The sequence below is a fragment of the Danio aesculapii genome, chromosome 13 (assembly GCF_903798145.1).
Source record: "Danio aesculapii chromosome 13, fDanAes4.1, whole genome shotgun sequence".
Taxonomy (NCBI): Eukaryota; Metazoa; Chordata; class Actinopteri; order Cypriniformes; family Danionidae; genus Danio; species Danio aesculapii.
The window spans coordinates 16,059,792-16,082,177 of NC_079447.1; the positions used below are offsets into that span (position 1 = coordinate 16,059,792).

General features: G+C 35.9%; 1 protein-coding gene across 1 annotated transcript in view; it reads left to right on the forward strand.

Annotated features, from left to right (window-relative positions):
* Positions 1-22,386, forward strand: part of kcnh5b (potassium voltage-gated channel, subfamily H (eag-related), member 5b) — a 79,122-nt gene that overhangs the window by 25,418 nt on the left and 31,318 nt on the right. The window contains 3 exon segments of the mRNA XM_056470978.1: positions 2,202-2,631; positions 11,483-11,682; positions 11,770-12,022. Of these exon segments, the coding sequence (XP_056326953.1) occupies positions 2,202-2,631; positions 11,483-11,682; positions 11,770-12,022 (883 nt within the window).

Below are 22,386 nucleotides of genomic sequence, written 5' to 3' on the forward strand. Positions count from 1 at the left end.
ATTGTTTTAGATTAATTTAATAATTTTTAAAATAATTTTTTAAATTTAACGTGTATGGATGTTTCCCAGTACTGGGTTGCAGCTGGAAGGGAATCAGCTGTGTAAAACATATGCTGGATAAGTTGGCGGTTCATTGTGCTGTGGCAATCCTTGAGGAACAAAGGGACTTAGCTGAAGGAAAATGAATGAATGACAGGCTGCATTGTGATTCTTTTTTGTTTGTTTTCCTCCAAATCTGATTTTGCTTTTTAAAGGAAAAAGTGCTATGCCTGATGGTCACACTAGGTCAGGCTGAACTGAAATGTACTGTTTTAATGTAGGGGAAAGACTAAAGTACTGCCTGACATCAAATTTTCAGAGGCCTTTTCATGTTGGCCGATCGTGGGAGAACAGAGCGTTCTCCCCGCATAGTGATTCTCGTGTCTAACCGCTTTCTCACGATTTTATTATTTTTTTACTGTCGTTTTTGTTCAACTCCCCTTCTCCAAATTTAAAACAAACTGTTTGCAGAATCTTTTTTTGTGCAATTAGGACTGTAAAGAGGGTGTTCAGTCAGCTGAGAAATTTTAATAGCACTCATTGTTTCAGAATGTGGCGTCCAATTAACAATGATCTGTGTCAAATAGTATAAAATGACTGGATGGTGTGTATTTAATCAGCTTTGTGATTAATGACAGTGGAGAAATGATTTAACCAGATTGAATGTCAAATCAATTTTTCGTTTATGCGCCGCATGTCAGTGTGTATGATTGTGTAATTATAGAGTTATAAAGAGAAAATTTGTCTGATCGATTTGTATATTATAAGAAATAAAAAGCAAAACCCATAGCTATGTTTTCATTTAATATCTATCTATCTATCTATCTATCTATCTATCTATCTATCTATCTATCTATCTATCTATCTATCTATCTATCTATCTATCTATCTATCTATCTATCTATCTATCTATCTATATATATATATATATATATATATATACACACACACACACACACACACACACACACACACACACACACACACACACACACACACACACACACACACACATATTTATATGTAAAGAAAAATCTGACATGATACATGCTTTAACAAAAATGACAGCTTTATGCATTAAAATACAAAAGTAATATATAAAATACATGTAAATATGTTATAAGTAAAATGTGAAGGATAAATTTGCTACTTATATAAATAATCCAAATATAATAATGAACTGATTAATTAAATTATTAAAAACAATAATCTTAATACTAAAGTAGGCAAAGCCTGGTATAAAATTTGGTCACACTTTATTTTGATGGTCCGTTTGTTGAAAATAAGTTACATTGCATCTACATGCCAACTAATTCTCATTAGATTAGAAATAAACTGTTATGGTTGGGGTTAGGGTTTGGGGTTAGAGTTTGTGTAAGTTGACATGTACTTGCAAAGTTTCTTATAGTCAGTTAAATGTCTTGAAAGGGCACTATCAACAGATATTCAGCAGACAGTCTACTAATACTCAAATGGACCATCAAAATAAAGTGTTACCTGTGATTCCGACGGTATGATAACCTTGGATAAAAATATCATGCTTTCACTGGATCACGGTATTGTGAATATTGCTCTAATATATATTCTTTTTAAATGTCTCTGTAAAAACAACAACTTTTCCCCCCTGTGAACACAAAATATTTTATCTTAAGAAACATTTCAAGTATTTTGGAACTGTAAACATGTCAGGCTAAATAATTCAAATAAATCATTGACTTCTGCTATATTTATTAATTTTAAAAACACAGATTTCCTTACAACTTGAAAAGCCATCTCTGGATATATTTCTTTTCCTTGGATATAAATTAAGCCACTGCACTGTTCAGGCCTATAGCAGGCTTGGATGTTGGTTTTTAAGTGATTTGTTTTTCAGATGTTTACTGAATCATGGGCTGTTCAGTAGCTTTTGATGTGGAGAAACTGTAAACAAAATAATCATATAAAACATAAAATAAAACACTTAAAATAAAAAAAAACTTTACATATACCGTAAGAATGGTATAACAGAAAATTTTTGTGGTTTTTGACTTAAACCTTGACGTGGTAAACGTGAAATCGGTTATCGTCCCATGCCTACGCTAAAGTATATTTGTGTTGCATTACATTATTTTATTATATTATAAATGTACTGAATGTTACTGTCTTTATATTTCTCGTTTCAGGGCATCAGCAGCTTGTTTAGCTCTCTGAAGGTCGTCCGACTGCTCCGTTTGGGTCGTGTTGCACGTAAACTGGACCACTATCTGGAGTATGGCGCGGCTGTGCTGGTTTTGCTGGTCTGTGTATTTGGATTAGTGGCCCACTGGCTGGCCTGCATCTGGTACAGCATTGGAGATTATGAGGTCATTGACGAACAAACCAACACCATCAAAACTGACAGCTGGCTCTTCCAGTTAGCCACCAGCATCGGGTCCCCGTATCGCTACAATGCCAGTGGGACCGGCCAGTGGGAGGGCGGTCCCGGTAAAGACTCTCTGTATATAACCTCACTATATTTTACCATGACCAGCCTGACCACCATTGGCTTTGGAAACATCGCGCCAACGACAGATGGAGAGAAGATCTTCTCTGTAGCCATGATGATGGTCGGATGTGAGTGTCTTCTTTTGTGTATTTCTTAGAAATATCTGTTGTTTTTTCCACTTGATAAATCTTCATGCCTTACAAAATGGGCTTTAATTGATGAGATTTCAATTTAAAACAGAGAAAATGGTTGTTGTCTTCAATTTTGGCAGATAGGCAGGATAGTTTTAGCATCCATAATGCACTGGGCATGTTGTCGTCTAAGCCCATTTTCAGTCTGCATGTGTAAGAAAAAACGAGGAAGACGTAGAAGATCTCAATGAAGATGTTTATTCAGCATAGCTGTCTCAAAGCACACGGCAGTACCTTGGGTTAGGCAGAGTCAGGATGAACCCTAAACATTCTTAAACTCAAACCATTTATACAGTTTTCGTTTACAACAATTAAACGTTAATGAATTTGCTCCTTGGCTGTTGACACAGCTGTTCTCTCTATCGCTTTGTTAATGAAGTTTCAACACCCCTTGTCTGAGATGGTTTTCTGTGCCACAAACCCATCCATTTCTATTCTACAATTGCTACCATTTGCTGAAGATGTAGTCCCCTCAAACAATGCACGACTTATCAAACAAACTGTTGACTTATCTTTTTAATTATAATTCAGCCATTTTGCGAAATGAGCATCAACACACTATTTAGAGTGGAAGTTGGGTCGAAGCAGACTTATTTCTTACAATGTATAGTACTCAACAGTCAGGTCACTGAAGTAAAAACACACCTGTTGTGACACCTACTTTTGTTAATCAACTGCATATACTTTTATTGAACCCCACTGTTAGCATTATTTTAATTTGTTTTTGAAACAACCATGTCTGTGCAGAAAAATTACATTACCTATGATAGAATATTCCACCAATCAGAAAGTTGCAGCAAACAAAACATGACAAAAGACAAAACTACTGCTAATATTCTTGTCTATAAGTCTGGCTGTGCTTTCAAAATACTTAAGTATGAATACATATGTTTTTTTTTTGGGGGGGGGGGTTGTTTCAGTAAAATTTACAAAGCATTGTAAACACTTTTTGTAAAACAGAAATGAAGAAAACACTGCAAAAGAAAATCTGAAAAATGCATCTGTGTTTGAAGTCTCCATTTAAAACTAAAAGACTAAACACTGTGTGTTCTGTTAGACACTGTTTTAGTCCAAATATCTATATTCTTACATCAAGAAACATGTTATCTTGTTTTCAGAAGTATTAAGCATACCTGTTAACCCTCCTGTTTTTCCCGGGATTCTCCTGTATTTTACAATTTTATCTCTTTATCATCCTGTAAAGGTATTTTCCCGTATTTCTCCCGTATTTTCAATCTTTCAATGAAGGGTGGCAATAAACATTAAAGAGCCGATTCTCCCTATACTTAAACCATACCACCGAATCACCACCTTGCTCTTTAATGTGAAAGTGTTCTGTGCTTTCGTTTTATTTAGGCATGAAAACAGTTTGAAATAAAATATTATTTCCGGATTATTATTCGGGATTCCCTTCCTTTTCATGACAGGTGCCGTTGCTCCTCCTATGCAATCATCAAAGCAGTCGGTTCATGTAGCAGTGTGTGACTGTCAGAGTGCTCCATATTAATAAATAAACACTCTTTCCCAAACAGATTCTGTACACGTGATTTGGAGTGGAGTGAAAGTATGGGTTTTTGATATACACATAATTAATAATAATAATAATAATAATAATACCATCTAAAGATGTCGATCTGGGTTTTCTTTTAAACACACAATTAATTTAGTCTGTAATGAGCATAAAAAGTTAGGAAAGCAAACAAATGCTTTCATTATAGATCTTTGCACTTTTAAAGTGACACCTATTTGATGTTATTTATGTAATCAAATGAAAAAATCGAATTGAGAGATTTATTCGCTGCTCTAAGAATGTTTAAGTTCGACAGTGAAGAAAAGGGTGGGGCAGTATGCAAAATAATCTTATTTTAAAACAAAAAAAAACAAGATTATTTTGCTTACCTCGCTTGTTTTAAGAAAAATATAATTTATTTTTTATATAATTTCTGAAAACTAGACAGTGTGTTTTGCTCGTCTTGAAAATCCTTCTTGATTTAAGAATTTTTAGATATTTATACTAGAAACAAGACAAAAACTCTATATAAATAAAGATTTATTTTTTTGGTGCCAAAGGCCTTGTGGTTAGTGCTTCAACACATGACACTAAATAGACCTGAGTTTGACTAAAAGTTAATAAATCTCTAAAAACAATAATTATATATAAAAAAGATTAAACTTAAAGAATCAGCCAAACCCTCAAAGCAAAGTGCTGCCATACATGTAAGAAGGCTGTTGTCTTTTTGTTCCAATTTTACCATAATCCATTTAAAAAGTTGACAAAGTGTGATACAGTTTCCAATGATAAATCCACTTTTACAAAACCCATTTACAGCGTTTATTTCAGATCCCTACAGCAACTTTGTCATCTGGGCTTAGTTTCTTTGTTGATGCAATGTTGTCTACAAACCTGATCCAATTGTCTGTGGAAATCTGTACTTCCACAGCGCTCTGGGAGATGTCAAAAGACGCTTGCTGACAGAAAAACATAAATTTCTTGGTGCTAGTAACACATAGAATGGATAAGTAAATATTGTTTGTCTTACAAAGTTACATTAAACTCAGTTAAACAGTCTTTTTCTTTTATATTTGCTTCTTTACTCTTTTTCAGTTTATTCTCTAACCTGTCAGAGTAACTCAGACTAATCTTATCCGGCCCCAGACAGCAATACTTTGCTACTAGCTCATCTCCTTCAGAAATAGCACAAAGACAGTAACAGAGAGAGATGGTTTTAGAGAGGGACATATACTGTAACTGGCCAGATTGAAGGAACGAGGTCAGTGGTTGTTAATGTGCTTCTCCAGACCCGTGTGTGATGTGAGAAGTCACTTACTCTGGGGACTAAACAGAGATGTAGTCATAATTACCAGCATGTGTGATTGCTGACCTGCACAAACACACATATGCAGGTTCTCTGCTCACTGATCTGGATGCGCTGTCTCTCAAGGACCTTTTTTATGATGGCTTTGTAAGTGAACAGTTTTTCTTTTACAAGCAAGTAAGACCGGGTTCATATGAGGATCATGCATTCCCTTATAAGTCAAGCTTATGGGTTGTAGAAGTAGGGTTATCGCAAACACACATGCAGTTGAAGTCTTTTTATTAGCCCCCCTGTTTATTTTTTTGCTTAATTTATGTTTAACAGAGAGATTTTTTTAAACACATTTCCAAACATAATAGTTTCAATGACTCATTTCTAAAAACTGATTTATTTTATCATTGTCATGATGACAGTACATAATATTTTACTAAATATTTTTCAAGACACTTCTGTACAGCTTAAAGTGACATGCAAAGGCTTAACTTGGTTAATTAGGTTAACTAGGCAGGATAGGGTAATTAGGCAAGTTATTGTATAATGAGGGTTTGTTCTGTAGACTATTGAAAAACAAAATAGCTTAAAGGGGCTAATAATTTTAAACTTGCAATGGCTTTTAAAGAATTAAAACCTACTTTTATTCTAGCTGAAATAAAGCAAATAAGACTTTCTCCAGAAGAAAAAAATATGATCAGACATACTGTGAAAATTTCCTGGCTCTGTTAAACATAATTAAAATAAATAATATTTTAATAATATTTTATAATTAATAAGAAATATTTAAAAAAGAAAATAAAAATCAAAGGGGGGCTAATAATTATGTCATCAACTGTATGTTTGCAACACATACGTTTGACTGCGGTTTCTATGTAAAATGGATGTTACAGGAAAGTATGATGGCAAAAACCTACAGTTGAATTCAGAATTATTAGGTTTTTAATAAATTATTAGATAAATTATAATAAATTATGTAAATTATTTTTTTTTTTTCAAATATTTCCCAAATAATGTTAAACAGCAAGGAATTTTTCACAGTATTTCTACTGAAGAAAGAGTTATTTGTTTTATTTTGGCTAGAATAAAAGCAGTTTTAAATTTTTTTAAAAACATTTTAAGGTCAAAATTATTAGCCCTTTTAAGCTATATTTTTTTACATTGTCTACAGAACACACTATCTCTATATAATGACTTGGCTAATTACCCTCACTTGCCAAATTACCCTAATTTCCCTAGTTTAGCCTTTAAATGTCACTTTAAGCTGAATACCAGAAAAATATCTAGTCAAATATTGTTTACTGTCATTATGGAAAAGATAAAATAAATCATTTATTAGAGATGAATTATTAAAACTATTATGTTTAGAAATGTGTTGCAAAATCTTCTCTCTGTTAAACAGAAATTGGGGAAAAAATATACTGTCTAATAATTCAGGAAGGCTAATAATTCTGACATCAACTGTGTGTTCCTTTTCACATAATGATACTTACAGGGACAAATCGATGAGTAAAGGATTATTTTTGTGCAGATCTTTGCATTAAATTCCACAAATCAATTTAACAATGTCTGTGAACTGTAATCGAATGCGTTTGCCTCACCTTTCTAGCTGTGAACAACTTGTGTGGTCAGTTTGCTCAGTAGGGCAGTTTGTCCAGTGTTGTACGCAGGTTTGAGTCCTGTGAAACACTTTTTCACAAAATGTAAATAGTGTTGTGAGCACCAAAAGGACTGAGAAAAACTGTATATGCTTATTTTCTGATTATCATTGCTTAAAGTGCATTATTACATGTCCTGGTTGTCAATTCCTCTGCCATTATTGCAAAAATACCACAGTACATCGGTAAATAAGATGTTTTCTTGCTTTTGACCTAGACAGCGGTTTCCCTGACCTGTAATATTCTCTAACCTGACATCACAGAGCTGGAAGAGTCCTTATTAAACTCTAATTGCGCTGATGGGTCATTGTGAACTTTTACTCTGCTGGTGATGTTTTGGCGTCTGACGCATGAGACTCTTCTAATGACATCTAGGTAGATCTATCAGTGTGACCTGTATGTGACCAAGTAAAAACGTGATGTCAAAATATTGTACAATAAGGGATTTCTACTATAAATACATTATTAAGGATATAATATAAGAGTTTAAGACCAGAAACGAGCAACTCTAAAGCTCAAAGCATTTCCCAGCTGAACTACTCGTGTTGCTTTAAGATCTTAAGAACATTTTGGTTTGATCAACGATCACACACACTCAGTAAAAACAGCAGTAGACAATTAATGAAGAGAATAATTGTAGTTCGCTGTTCTGATGACTATCTGATGGCTCTCGTACCCCATTCGCTTTGTCTCTGTAATTACGTGAAAGGATTGTTCTCATCTCCTGATCCTTCAGTCAAGATTTCTTTTGTTTGCATGTTTCGCTAAAGATCCTAATCTGCAGTCTCAGTGTGTCTTAGCATCTTCATTCCTGTCTTGCCCACATCTCTCCGTCTGTCTCTGTGGTAGTGAAGTCCTATAAGACCTCATTATGTGTGGTGGTTTTTGTACAGGCCTCCCCCGGGACTCTCGCTCATGCACCAGTCATGCCATTTGTTCAATAACTTTCTCAGATTCTGCCCTGAAGTTACACCTGGATAAAGTTCAAAATCTCACTGGGTGATGTGTGTGATGGATGAAATGTGGTTTTATTTGACTTGCATATGCCAGATAAAGCGGTGATTCTAAACCCCTGATGACTCGATTAGTTTTTAATGTTCATGTGTATGCCAAGCTGTTGAAAACAAGCAGCTTTTTAGTAATAATAAGTTGTGCTTGCTCATCTCTGACTGACACTAAATCATCCTTCTTATTCAGTTGTGACTGGAAACAAATCAAATATTCATGATATCTCGCTGGCCGTGATGATTTTGATTTGAATACACATGAACTGGCCAATTTTATATTTTAAATGCCTTTCTTATGTGCATTTAGTGTTAAAGTGTGCGTAAAACCAATATTTACAATGTCGATTTCTTTGCTGGGTAATGTTGTTATTGTTAAGGTGATTAATTAATGTGTGAAAGTTAATCCACTGAAATATAATTTTTATTTTGGTAATCTTTAATCATTTGCTTCTGCGTTTGGAGTGGCGGTCCTTGACGTTAACCTGAGGGCTTCCATAGCAACTGTAATATTCCTAACTATGCCCGTCTTATTGTTATTTACTATGAGAGGATGATGTGGAAGAGAATGCCCCTCCCCCTACTCAAAATTCTGATTCAGTTGAAAGTACATCAATAATAACAAAATTATCAACAACTTGTAGTTCACGCAGACTAGGATATATTTTTAATGCCATCTCTTGTTTTAAAGGAACACGCCACTTTTTTGTAAATAGGTTTATTTTGCTTTCCCTTAGAGTTTTTTTTTTATGTAATCACTGGTTCTAGTGGGATCACATTTAGCTTAGCTTATCATAGTTCGTTGTATATGATTAGATTAGAATCTAGCTCAATTTCAATAGAGTTTCAGTAATTGTCCTGTTTAAAGCTTGACTATTCTGTGGTTACATTGTTCTTGGTTGAGGACTGATGAAAATGAAAGTTGCTATTTATTAAGTCAGTATGGTTGGGAACTATACTCTCATTCTTTACTCTGATTCTGCTAATGGTTTAATCTGATTGACCTATGCTAAGTTAAGCTAAATGTGCTCACGCCACACCCAGAGATCGGCTGAATAGATTAAAAAATGGTAAAACTCAACTGTTAGGGGTTGATAAATGATTGCAAAGTGGTGCACCGAAAGTGGCGTTCCTTAAAATTTCATGAGCAAATTTGGCATTAAAGTTGCTACGTTTAGTTCAATTCAGTGAATCTGTTAAAACTTTTTTTGTTTGATAGAACTGATTCATAATATATTTGGCGCAATCCTAAGCTCACACCATAAATGGAGTTTTAACACATTTAAAAACATTTAATGTGTTTGATAAAAATCAGATTTATTTATAACCAATGGATTTAGATTCCTTTAGTCTAATTTGTAGGCTTGTTAAAGAAGAATGTTTTTTACTGTTCTCTAAGATCCATTAATCATGTTACTATACCAAGATATTTACATCAAAATCCATTATCATATAGAAGTGATAGACTATTTTCTGTCATCTTATACTGTAAAGTTGCCATAGTTTTATGCAGGAAGTTAGACTGGAATTACCGAAAACTCATTTATAAGTTTTTTTTAGACAAAAATTGTCCATTTATTGAACATTTAAAAACATTGTTGACGTTTAAGCCAAACTCTAATATCTAAAAGAAAAAAAACTCTCTTCATTCTCATGTCTCATGTCTTTTTCCTGTTTCTCTCTATCTACAGTGTGTCTTCTTTAACTCAGTACTTGTGTCTTTTTCTGCAAGTCTTTCTCTGGTCACAGTCAGTTTTCTTATACTGGACAATATCTTGATCATTTCTCTGGCTTTTTTGTTGTCCTTTTTCATGTCCTCGTGTTCTGTCTACCTGGCTTTCTTCTGTGTTCCCGTTCTTCCCTTATTGGTTATGAGTGGAAGTATTTGGAAAGCTATTTCAGGGAGAGTTGCCATAGAGACAGGGAGCGGAGATACAGTGGTAACACATGAGAGAGGCAATAAACCCAGAAGCAGAAGTTTACATTGTACATGAACAGAGGAAAGTCCCGATATGGCCTAAAAAGAGTTATAGATCAACACTTGCATAACTAACCTAAATATATCCACTGTACTATTCCAGTATAAAACTAATTTAACTGCTTTTGACTGCCACTTAATTAGTGCTACATGTATTAAAGAGATTAGATTAAGGTTATTTTAAGTCTTTATTTTTTAGTAGTTTCTATAATAGACATCCCACTAAGCAGAAAAACTGCAGTTTTTCGATATAGATTTACAGTTTTTCTCTGTGGTTTTGGTGCATTTCTTACAACACTATTTACATTTGCACAACAGTTAATGCATTTCTCAAAACAATTAGTCATTTGTGCACATCATAGTAGCAGATTCTCATTCCTTCCAACAAATTGGGAATGCTTTTGGACATGCATCAACTGCTTTCATACAACTCTCTGCTGTTTTATAACATTACAGTCCTCATTTCATTACTTGAGTCATTACATACAAAAATGTTGAACTAGTTTTCAAAATCTGTCAAGCAAATTTTATAAACATTTTTAATCTTTTTTTTCCTGAAAAAGTCTTCTAAATTGAACAATTTCATGAATGATTTACAGACCTAAATGTATGTTGTAGGTTCAGTTCCAATATGTACTGCAATATTGTTTAGAGTTGTGCACAGCTCTACCCAAAGAGAGTTTATATTTGTTATAAATAAGGGTGTAATTATTCTTTTGCACAATGCTGTGAATAAATTAGAATTGCTAATCTCACTAAATGCAGTGATGTCTAACTTTACTGTAGTTTTCAAATGGCTGTGCAAATAGTATATGGTGAGCATTTTCAGGAAGTGTCACCAAAATCTGACTTTTTTTGCATTGGAAAAATGTACAGAGTAAAATGTCATAATGAAAACATGACAAAGCCATTTGACTATCTTGTTCATAAACAATGGTGTCAGGACTTTTCATCTTGATGACACTGACACTTTCATTGACATCAATACTTGTTTTTGAGGAATGAGCTATCCATTTTGAGCAAGTGACACGCTTTTGCAGGTTATCAACAAGGTTTTGCAGTTTGAACTAATTGTTTTGAGATAGATAGATAGATAGATAGATAGATAGATAGATAGATAGATAGATAGATAGATAGATAGATGGATGGATGGATGGATGGATGGATGGATGGATGGATGGATGGACGGACGGACGGACGGACGGACGGACGGACGGACGAACGGACGGACGGACGGACGGACGGACGGACGGACGGATTGATTGATTGATTGATTGATTATCATTTCAGTTCCAATCTGAAATGATCAGTGTCTTCTTTGTTTCTCCTTGTGCTCTACAGCTCTCCTTTATGCCACTATCTTCGGTAACGTGACCACAATTTTCCAGCAGATGTATGCGAACACCAACCGTTACCACGAAATGCTGAATAACGTGCGGGATTTCCTCAAGCTCTACCAGGTGCCTAAAGGCCTCAGTGAGAGAGTGATGGACTACATCGTCTCCACGTGGTCCATGTCCAAAGGCATCGACACAGAGAAGGTGAAACTGAAACACGACTAAAGTTTTTGATAGTATTTGTGTTAAGTACTAAACTATAAACTAAACTATAAATGAATCTTTGCACAGGTGCTTTCCATCTGCCCTAAAGACATGCGGGCAGACATCTGCGTGCACCTAAATAGAAAGGTGTTTAATGAGCATCCAGCATTCCGATTGGCCAGTGACGGATGTCTGCGATCATTGGCCGTGGAGTTTCAGATGATACACTCCGCCCCTGGTGACCTCATCTTCCATGCGGGGGAAAGTGTGGACTTGCTCTGCTTTGTGGTGTCGGGGTCACTGGAGGTCATCCAGGATGACGAGGTCATTGCTATATTGGGTAAGTCATTCATTTTCCTTCAGTTTAGTCTCTATTTTAAAGGTTGCCACGCAGAATAAACCACCAACTATTCCAGCATATGTTTTACACAGCAGATGCCCTTTCAGGTGCAACCCAGTGTTGGGAAACACCCATACACACTCATTTACACACACTTCGGACAATGTAGTTTGTTTAATTCACCTATAGCGCATGTCTTTCGGTTGTGGGGAAAACTGGAGCACCCAGAGGAAACTTGCGCCAACTGACCCAGCCGGTACTTGAACCAGCAACCTCCTTGCTGTCAGGTGACAGTGCTAACCACTGAGCCACCGTGCCATCTGAGTTAGTTATCTTTTTTTTTAAGGCACAGTATGTAGTTTTCACCACTAGAGGGTGCATATTCACAACACACAAAGTCATAGTTGTGACTGAGTGTGGAATCATGGGAATTATTCATCACATCCTATGAGAAATCATGTTCATGGATGAGCTGAAGTATTCAAAGCTTATTATCATGCTAGCATGAAGCAAAGCAATGCTAAAAGCTGTTGAATTGAAACAGGAGCATTGCTGATGAGAGAGGAGCGTGAGGTAAAATAAAAGCAGCAGAGCTTTTATTATGTCACAGTCTAATAAAATGCACAACATATTAAAGCTTCTTTGGTCTTTCCCTGTTTTTTATAAAACCAAACTGGAAATCAAGTGTGGTTCATTTGTCAGGGCCAGTCCAGTCTTGTAAATTCTTGTTTTGATGGCAGAGTCCAGACACTAGTTCTGTCTTGTCCTGTATGTTGTGCTTGGCTTGAGTTTTCTCGGGTCGAGCACACATTTTGTTATTGTGTGTATCTGTATGGGCACCGTCGTGACTGTGCTCAAGCTATGCACACTCTCGCTTGATGCGGGCGTGTGAGGCACGTGTGCTCTTGTACGAGTGTTTGTGCTTGTTCTGTCGGCATCGCGCTGTTTTATTCTCAGCGTCTCAGTGTAGTTGCTTTCGGTTTTGGTTGGCGCTGAGATGAAACATGCATGTTGCATGTGTGAGCGCACGGTAAAATGTTTTCATTTATTGTGTGCTCGTGTCTTGCGTCTGTTTATGTTGATGTTATCTAAGCATGTGGCTCATTGTTTACATTGTAGCTGCGTGCTTTAGTGTTGTTTCATGTGAACACGCGATTAATGAGTTTTCTCATTGGCTGCATGTTCTAGTCTCATTTTGTGTGAGCACATGGCTTGTTTATTTTCTTTGTGTCATGTGTTTTCCTGTCTAGTGCCTAGTCCCACCCTCCTTGTTAATCCATTATTAGTCTATCCTGTTCACCTGTCTGTTAGTTATTTCTGCATATATTCTCCTCATGTCTGCTGTCTTGTGTCAGTTCATCATCGTTTATACCCCTGTCCTGTCGTGTTTTCCAGTCCTGATCCCTGCCAGCCTGCCCAGTCAAGTTTGTTTGTTTGTTTATTTGTTTAATTAATGTTTTCCCCACCTCGAGGTAGTTTATTTTGCTGTTTATTTTATTTTACTATTAATAAAAACCCATGATTTATTTCTGCACGTGAGTCCTCTTCCTTTTCCCTAACACCGAACGTGACATCATTAGCATGGCAGGTCAAAATATGATCCCTGTTACTAGTTTACATTTATTCATTCATTCATTTTACTACGGCTTAGTCCCTTATTTATCAGGGGTCGCCATAGTCGCCATAGTGGAATGAACTTCTCCAGCATATTTTTTTACGCAGTGGATGCCGCAACCCAGTACTGGGAAACACCCATATACTCTCACATTCACACATACACTACAGCCAATTTTATTTACCCAATTCACCTATAGCACATGTCTTTGGACAGTGGGGGAAACTAAGCACCTGGAGGAAACCCACACAACACAGGGAGAACATGCAAACTCCACACAGAAATGCCAACTGGCCCAGCTGGGACTCAAACTAGCGACCTTCTTGCTGTGAGGCGACAGTGCTAACCATTGAGCCACCGTCCCGCCCTTAAAAACATTTGGTATAATAAAATTACATGCATCAGCAGAAAATATAACACTGGTCTAGTGTTTTTTAGATGTTTTAATGAAAAAAAAAACCTTACATATTGTGCCTTTTAGTGCCCCTTTTTTGGCTACTTAAAAGATTCCTCCTTTAGTTTTGCAGCCATTTTGTAACTTATTGTAACAATACGTTTTCATGCATCCAAGATCAAAAAACACATTATTTTTTCATGAGATAAAATCAGTGCATTTCACAAAGAGGTTTGATTCTTTTGAAGATTCGTTCCTTCTAAGGGAAATGTAAGAACTAGTTGATCAGTATGAACCTCCATCACAAGTGTGAAATGAGTTGGAGTTTTCCACTGTCTAGTTATTGCTTAGTTTGTGGTTCATTATGAAATACTGTTTGTTGAAGTTATTTCAAACTCTGCATGGCACCTAATTACTATAAGTAAAAGTGCAGAGGTCCTGGTGGAACATAATTTTGCTAACAATACAAACCAGCTCCAGAATTTGGATACGGGTCAGTGTAGATGTTGTTTGTAGGCATCTAATGAAGAGGATTGGATGGCATTATGCAAATTATGGAAATAAAACCATGATTCCTGGTGACATGCTTCAGTGGTTTAGAAGTAGCTTTATTTATCATGCACTTTGATCTTTAAAACTTTGCAGACCTCTTACATTCACAAACAGCCACATTATACACGGCATTAAGGGTAGTATTAAAAAAAACTCTGGAAAAACCTTTTAAAAAAAGATTTGTGACACCATAGAACAAATCCAGCAGATGCTTCTCCAATATAAAATAAATTCTGCCATCATTAATGTGATTTTCATTGGATCTCCAGCTTTCAGACTGACGTCCTTTTCAAACAGCGTCTCACTTTCATACTTTCAATTCTATTAAATTATCATTCTCGCTTGAGTCGTCATAGTGACGAAACCACACAGCGAAATGAATCATTAATCTCTAATGGCCGCTAAGTTGAGGCCTTGTTTCTTCCCCAGCTCAGCAGGAGGCCTGGACCCACAGTGTTTCTCTGAGCCCAGGAGAGTGGTGGGTGTCTGGGCAGAGAAAGATGGGCTCCTGGGGAGATGAGTTAGCGAGGTGTGGAGCTTAGGAGCGCTGCAGGAGACTGAATGAGAAGAAATTAAATCATTAGTCACATTTACTTTTTCTTTTTGGCTCACATGTACTCAAAACAGTTTTTGCTGGAGCATCCTCAACAGAAGTGTTGTAAATGAAAGAAAAACATTCCTTAGAGCTAAGTGTTTACTAGAAGGAATTGTTCAAACAAAAGGAAAATGGTGGCATCGCACTGATAGTAAACATGCATACCTATAGCAAATCATACCTATATCATATAATCATACCTTTACAGCATACCTATAGCAAACATGGTGCTAAGCAATAGAAGGGGGATGTATTTGATTCTCAGAAAATTCATGAACTGATAAAAATGGATACAAAAGTAAAATGTACTGTTAGTTGTTTTCAGTGTTGAGAAAGCTACTTGAAAAATGTAGTGAGCTAAGCTATTATTTACTCTACTTAAAATGTAGCTTAAGTACACTAAAAGCTACCCCCTGGAAAATGTAACAAGCTAGCAACCCCCTAGGAAATGTAGCAACCTAAGCTAAAAGCTACATGACAAAAGTATGTATGTAGATGTAGATGTATGTAGATGTAGCGAAGCATTTTTTTTTTCATTTTTAAATCGAACTAACTTCAATCCAAGTCAGTTTTGTCTTAGTGATCAATAAAACTACCAGTGAAAGAAATGTGGCAGAATTAAGTTCACCTATTTACTGAAATTAATATGCTGTTTCAAACAAAAACTAATTTTACTAGACCGCAAGAACAAACACCACAGCAAATTAAATCAATTACTTCCCAATAGTATTGTTCAAAAGCACTATCGTATTTTAAATATTTTAAATACTGTATTTACATTAAAATACTATATTTTTTTAATGTAAATGCACTTGGGTGCATTTGCAGAACAAACAGTGAATAAATCTAAAACCAATTCAACTCTGACAAGATCACAGCATCAGAATTAACTTTAAGACATGTACTTTGAGGTACGATCCTGCTTCAGAAATAATTCCTCTACAGTCATCGTTCAATCAAGCAAGTTTCTCTTGTCAGTCCAATGATTGATTGGTGGCGTCACCGACCGGAGCAAGGGGTGGCAGTAACTCACCCAAAAATAATTTGTTTTCTATCACCGTAAAACACAAAGAAGATGAAATCATCATTCTCGTTATCATATGGATTAACTTTCATCGGCCAGACACCGGCTTCACAGCTTCGTGAATGGCGGTGGTGTCACTTAATGATCCGCGATAGGTAAATGTAGCCTGTGTGGATGCTACTGGGCTACTTGCTTAAAATAATAGCTTCAATACTGAAAAGCTTTTTGATTTAGAAAGTAGGGACGCTACCCCCACGCTACTGAGAAATGTAGTTAAGCTAGTAGCGTCACTACTTGTAGCATCGCTACTGCCCAACAATGTGCACATGTAAATGTAAATTGTATACTGGCTGCCTGGCAATTCAAACTTTATTTTTAGTTTTTTCTGTAACTATGACAAAGAAACCATCTGGTGCATTTACACATCAATATTATACTAAAAAAGTGAAGCTTTTCTTTTTAAAGTTTTGCAAACAGAAGACAGTGTTATCAAAAATTCCCTGTTCAAATGGATCCACAGAAACGCCTGTTATATTATTCATGCCAGGCCAGTGTAATGTCCCTTTGTAAAGAAACACTCTGTGTCTATGCAGATACAGTAGACCATTGGTGTTTTGGTTTGTTTTGTACTTGCAGAATGCCTATAGTATGGACTCACAATGGACTTTCACAAAATTGCATGCTGTGTAGACAATAACTGTATTGTTTCCCCATAAAACTGGCACTTAAAATCCATTTTTAAAAGTTTATTTTCTGTGATGACACACTTTGTTTTTAGTGGGAACTGTCATTTTAAAGTTTGTGTTTGGATTCAGAGCCTCATTGTCTACTTCATATTTGCCCGTTTGCATATTCCAATAATATCCTCATCTTATGCACACTATAAAATCATATATAAATAAATAATAATACAGTATACATCCTGACGGTATGGGATTGACTGTCCCCAAGGCAACAGAGTACCATGGTAACGTCTGATTCCTTGAAGACCATGGGTGGCAGCTTTGTATTTCTGTCTGAGATCAACTGTAAATCCCCACAGCCTCTTCAGGGTGCTATGATTGTCTTCAAACTCTCAGTAGAGCCCTTGACAAAGTCTCCACAGACCAAATTTGCTGCACACAGTCTGTTTGATTCAAAATAAACACCAAATTTTAAACCAGAGTAATGTTTAAATGAAGCTTGTATATCAATATGACTTAATTATTAAGCTGAGTATAGGTTATGTTTTTAATGTATTTTGTAATTTAACAACTATTGTGTTCAGTATACAGTCTGGTTGACGTGATGGTGGTTTTGCATTGTTGGCACCAGAACAATGGTTTTCAGGAAAAGAGTACTTTTTTAGTTGTGCTTTGAATGGTTAATGAGAGCGCATGTGTGCATGCAGTACACGCAGCCGCTAATTGTGCTTTAATTGGTCTGGCATGTGCAGCCAATTAAATATGTTTTGAAACTAGAAATAAATCTATAATTGGCAGGACAAACACCTGTGATCTAGATGGTGAGATTATGCTGAGCTCAGCATGAAGCTGCGGTCACAATAGAGTTTGATCATGCAAAATTCTGTTGTATGGTGCTGTGAAAAGGGGCGGGGTTAAAAAAAGATGGTTAAACATTAAAAAAAGCAAGTGATTGGTCCATATTTAAAATTTATGTCCAGGGAGGTCATGCTTTGATCTTCGATTGGTCTCACGCAGTCACATGATGCGATTTCGCAGGTCACCAAGCTTGAACTTTCCAACTTGTCGCACGAGCTTGCATTTCCAGGACTGATGCATTCATGTGCATATGAATGTAAGTCTATTGGAGAAAAGTCTAGTGTGCTTTAAAGGGGTGGTCCACTCAGAGGCAGACTTAACCAGTAAGCGAGGTAAGCAGCTGCTAAGGCCCTAGACCAATGAATTAGGGGCCCCAGACCAATGCCAAGAAGCTTACTGTATATTACACTACTGTATACTCTATCATGTAGCTCTTTTATAAATGTTCTATCGTATGTTGTAAAATCTGTCTATAACTGTTAAGATTTTATTGTTAATACTTCTTTTCAAAACCTGGGGCCCCCCATGAATAATGGAACGTTCCTTCCGTACCAACACCAATCGGACACACCTGGGCTAGCAAATCAAGCTCTTACTAAGCTTTCTGGATACATCCTTGCTGGTGTGTTGAGACTAATTGGAGATAAAATCTGCAGGGCACCGGCCCTCCAGGACCAAATTTGGACACCCCTGCTGTACATAGTTAGTTTGTGAACTTGTTTTTTATTTGTAAATTTATTTCTTTTAATTTTACATTAAGAAGATAAAGGTTCCTTTAAATATTAAAATATACATTAACGTCGGTGCAATAGCCTAGTGGTTAGCGCCGACATATGGTGCAGTAGCATATGGGACAGTCTCAATACTGTCCTATCTAATAAAGGCAAAAAGGTCAAAAATAAATCTTAAAAAAGCAAAGATTATAAAATATACATGAACTATTTTATACTATTTAACTTTTTATATATATATATATATATGGGTTCACTATGATATCATATATTAAACTTTAGTTGATGTGTAATGTAGATGTGTGAACATAAACTATCTCTGAATGTAGGAAGCTCAAAGTTCAATGCAAATGGAGACACTGGCTTTTACAGAGTTAGCTTAGCAAAGCCTACGGCGAACAAAATTTGGGGTCTACAAAAAAGTACATCCAGGTTAGTGAGGTCACAAACGCTTTAGGTTACGTGCATTCACCACGCGCAACGAAGGGGCGCGGCCAGAGGCGCTGTAATGTAGAGAAAGCTAAAATGCCGTCCAAATGCTGCTATTTCCATAGGTCTTGTCTTGTTTCTGTATTTGGGCTTTTAAAGGACACGACAAAGAGAGAAGCGCTTACAATTTAATTTTGATTATGTTTCAGAGAATTATAAAAAATATATAGCACTAGCATTTGACAAAGGACAGCTTCTAGAATCTCTCCCGGTTTAGTGCTGGAAAACTCTCAAAGAAGGAGCAGCTCCAACCATAATAGATGAAGCTGTGGATTGTGAGCCACAACCTGTAAGTATTTTTATTTGTTAAAATGTATCTATTACATGCACAGTGTCTAGCGTTAGCGGTATGTTGTTGCAAGGACGTAAACAGGATGTAAACAACGGGAAATGCTGTTTGGCACCATTAACAATTTAGCTTCAAATTCATATTTATCCGTCAACTGTTATAAACACCCACAATCTTCACCAGCGCTACAGTGTCTCTCTATGCTGACACTTTCTCTGCATTCTACGTCTCAAATCAGGAACTCACAAAAAATATTTGAACATTTCTTATTACTTGCTTATAACTCTAATATATGTGAAAGAAAATTGTCAGATTTTATTTTAGAGAGCAGGCGTGAGGTCCAGCTGTGTCCTCTTTGTTTTCTGTCTGATTTAGGCACAAACTGATACGGCAACAGAGGCAAACTGCACGCTTGTAGAGGCATGACGCTTTTCCTGGTGATGAGGAGCCGATCCGCGAATCACAGCACATTATGTTAACTGACCAATCAGAGCCTCTTGAAGGCGGGCTCTTCAGTGGGACAAGGAAATATGCTAGTCATTTTCATGTTAGCTGATTAGCTGAATATAATTAAATTAAGGTATATAAAATATAACGTGATACACTTCATTTACAAATGAAGCATGAGCACACATTGCCTGTGTTAAGGCATGTTACATCTGTTAAGCTGCTTTGACAAAATCTACATTATAAAAGCACTATATAAATAAACATGAATAGAATTAAATTGCTTTGCATCATATAAACCCATTCAAGCCTTAAAATTACATTCTGGACCACCCCTTTAGGAAATATTAGCCAGGAAAAAAGTTTTCTTTTGAGCCAAACAAAACAGTTTTATTATTTGACAAGGTGCATGTCTGACGTTCTTGTGGTTTTTGCATGTTCAGCATTGCTGCGTCCTATGGAATGAGTGCAGGGTTGGTATCGGAAGGTTGAAGGTCTATTTTGGGTCTCTGGCGCCAAAGATCTGTGGGAAGTGATGGGGAGAGATCAGTATGCATTGATCTTCGGCATCTCAAACGAGTAGAGACAACTACACTCCTCTCTGATAATACCACATTCGTCTAATGCACCAATTATCCTGCTTTCGAACTGTCTCTCTGTGTTTCTTTTTTCTCTTTTTGACACGGCCTCTCTGTCAGTTCTGAATATGAGAGTTAATTAAAGAATGATCCTTGAGCTTTAAGTTTATTGTGCTCTATGCTTTACATTTATGAACTGATTTGGGCAGAAAATTTGAGGTCAGCACGAAACGGAAACTTATTTTATATATACAGTTGAAGTCAGAATTATTAGCCCTCCTGAATTATTACCCCCCTGTATATTTTCCCCCAATTTCTGTTTAACAAAAAGATTTTTTCAACACATTTCTAAACATAATAGTTTTAATAACTAGTTTCTAGTAACTGATTTCTTTTATCTTTGCCATAATGACAGTATATTTTACTAGATATTTTTCAAGATATTAGCTTTTAGCTTAAAGTGCAATTTAAAGTCTTAACTAGATTAATTAGTTTTATTAGGCAGGTGAGGGTAATTAGTCATTGTATAACGGTTTGTTCTGTAGACAATCAGAAAAAAATATTACTTAAGGTGGCTATCATTTTGTCATTAAAATGGCTTTTAAAAAATTTAAAACTGCTCTTATTCTAGCCGAAATAAAACAAATAAGACTTTCTTCAGAAGAAAAAAATCTTATTAAAAGTTTATATTTCGCACTAGTGCATTGCCGCACTAGTTTGTAATTACTGTTTCAAAATGCCAAAATTAAGAGAAAGAGACAAAAAATTAAAATAAGCAGCAGGCACTTTATTAAAAGCATGGCAGGATTGTTACAAAAGCAAGGCCTTTAGCAGCTTGCCATCGCTGCTGAGTTTGGAGTTCACTACACTATTATTATTGTCAGTTGCTACAGTCATTGTATTCATTCATTCATTTTCTTTGGCTTAGTCTCTTTATTCATCAGGGGTCACCACAGTGGGTTGTGCTACCCACTACGCCACCGTGCTGCCCCTAGTCATTGTGTTAGATTTTGTCATTTTTGTCTTTTTTATGAAGGGCCAAAAATCAAACTTGATTGAGGCTAGTGGCCCGGAGGTAAATATAGTTGCCATGTGGAATTTCCTAATTTATTTAATAATATTTAAAAATAACTAGAAAGCATTGCTTTATATTAACTAATAGAGCATTTTTTTACATTTTATAATGAACTTATTACAGTAAAAACAAAAACTCAAAAAAATCTAACTCTTATCATCTCATTTATAACAGAATTGGGTTAGTTTTTGCCTTGATTTGCTCACCGATGTCTTCTGCAAAGTCCTCTGTCTGTCGAATGACATTATTTACCATAGATTTATAAAAATCAGATTCATTTACAACATTTAATTGAAACATTTCATTTCAGTTTGCTTTTTTTTGTAGCTCAACAATAAAACAAACAAAAAAAGGTTACGTCAAATTAAAAATGACGATCTCTTTTAAAGGCATTCGCCCACAACCCTCTCCATCCTCCTTTCTCTCTTCTTAGATGGGAGGGTGGGCCAAATTAAAGGTTACAATGGGCCAACTTTGGCCCGCTGGCCCTACATTCAAAAAAATTATTTTTTTTTGCTCATTCAATTTCAATTCAATTGAATTCATCTTTATTTGTATAGCGCTTTTACAATGTAGATTGTGTCAAAGCAGCTTCACATAGAAGATTATTGTAAATTGAAACAGTGTCAGTTCAGTTTTCAGTGTTGAAGTTCAGTTTAGTTCAGTTTAGTGTGGTTTAATTTTTACTGCTGAGAGTTCAAACACTGAATAGCAAATCCATCGATGTGCAGCTCCACTGGTCCCGAATTATGGAAACCTTGGGAATAATAAAAGAAAGACTAACTTAAGCGCAGATGTTGTTCAAACGACTTATTTAAAATGAGCTGAAGCAACACAATTCTTGAGATTTCATTTGGACAACGTAATTTTTTTATGTTCAATATACATAAATTTGTTAAAAGTGTTAAGTTAACTTGATCAATTTGTGTTGGGACAACATGAATGAATTGTGTGGAACCCTGCATTTTTACAGTGTAGTTTGGGCATCTCTGGTCTTGATAAAATCTTGATTTATTATGGTATACGTGACATCC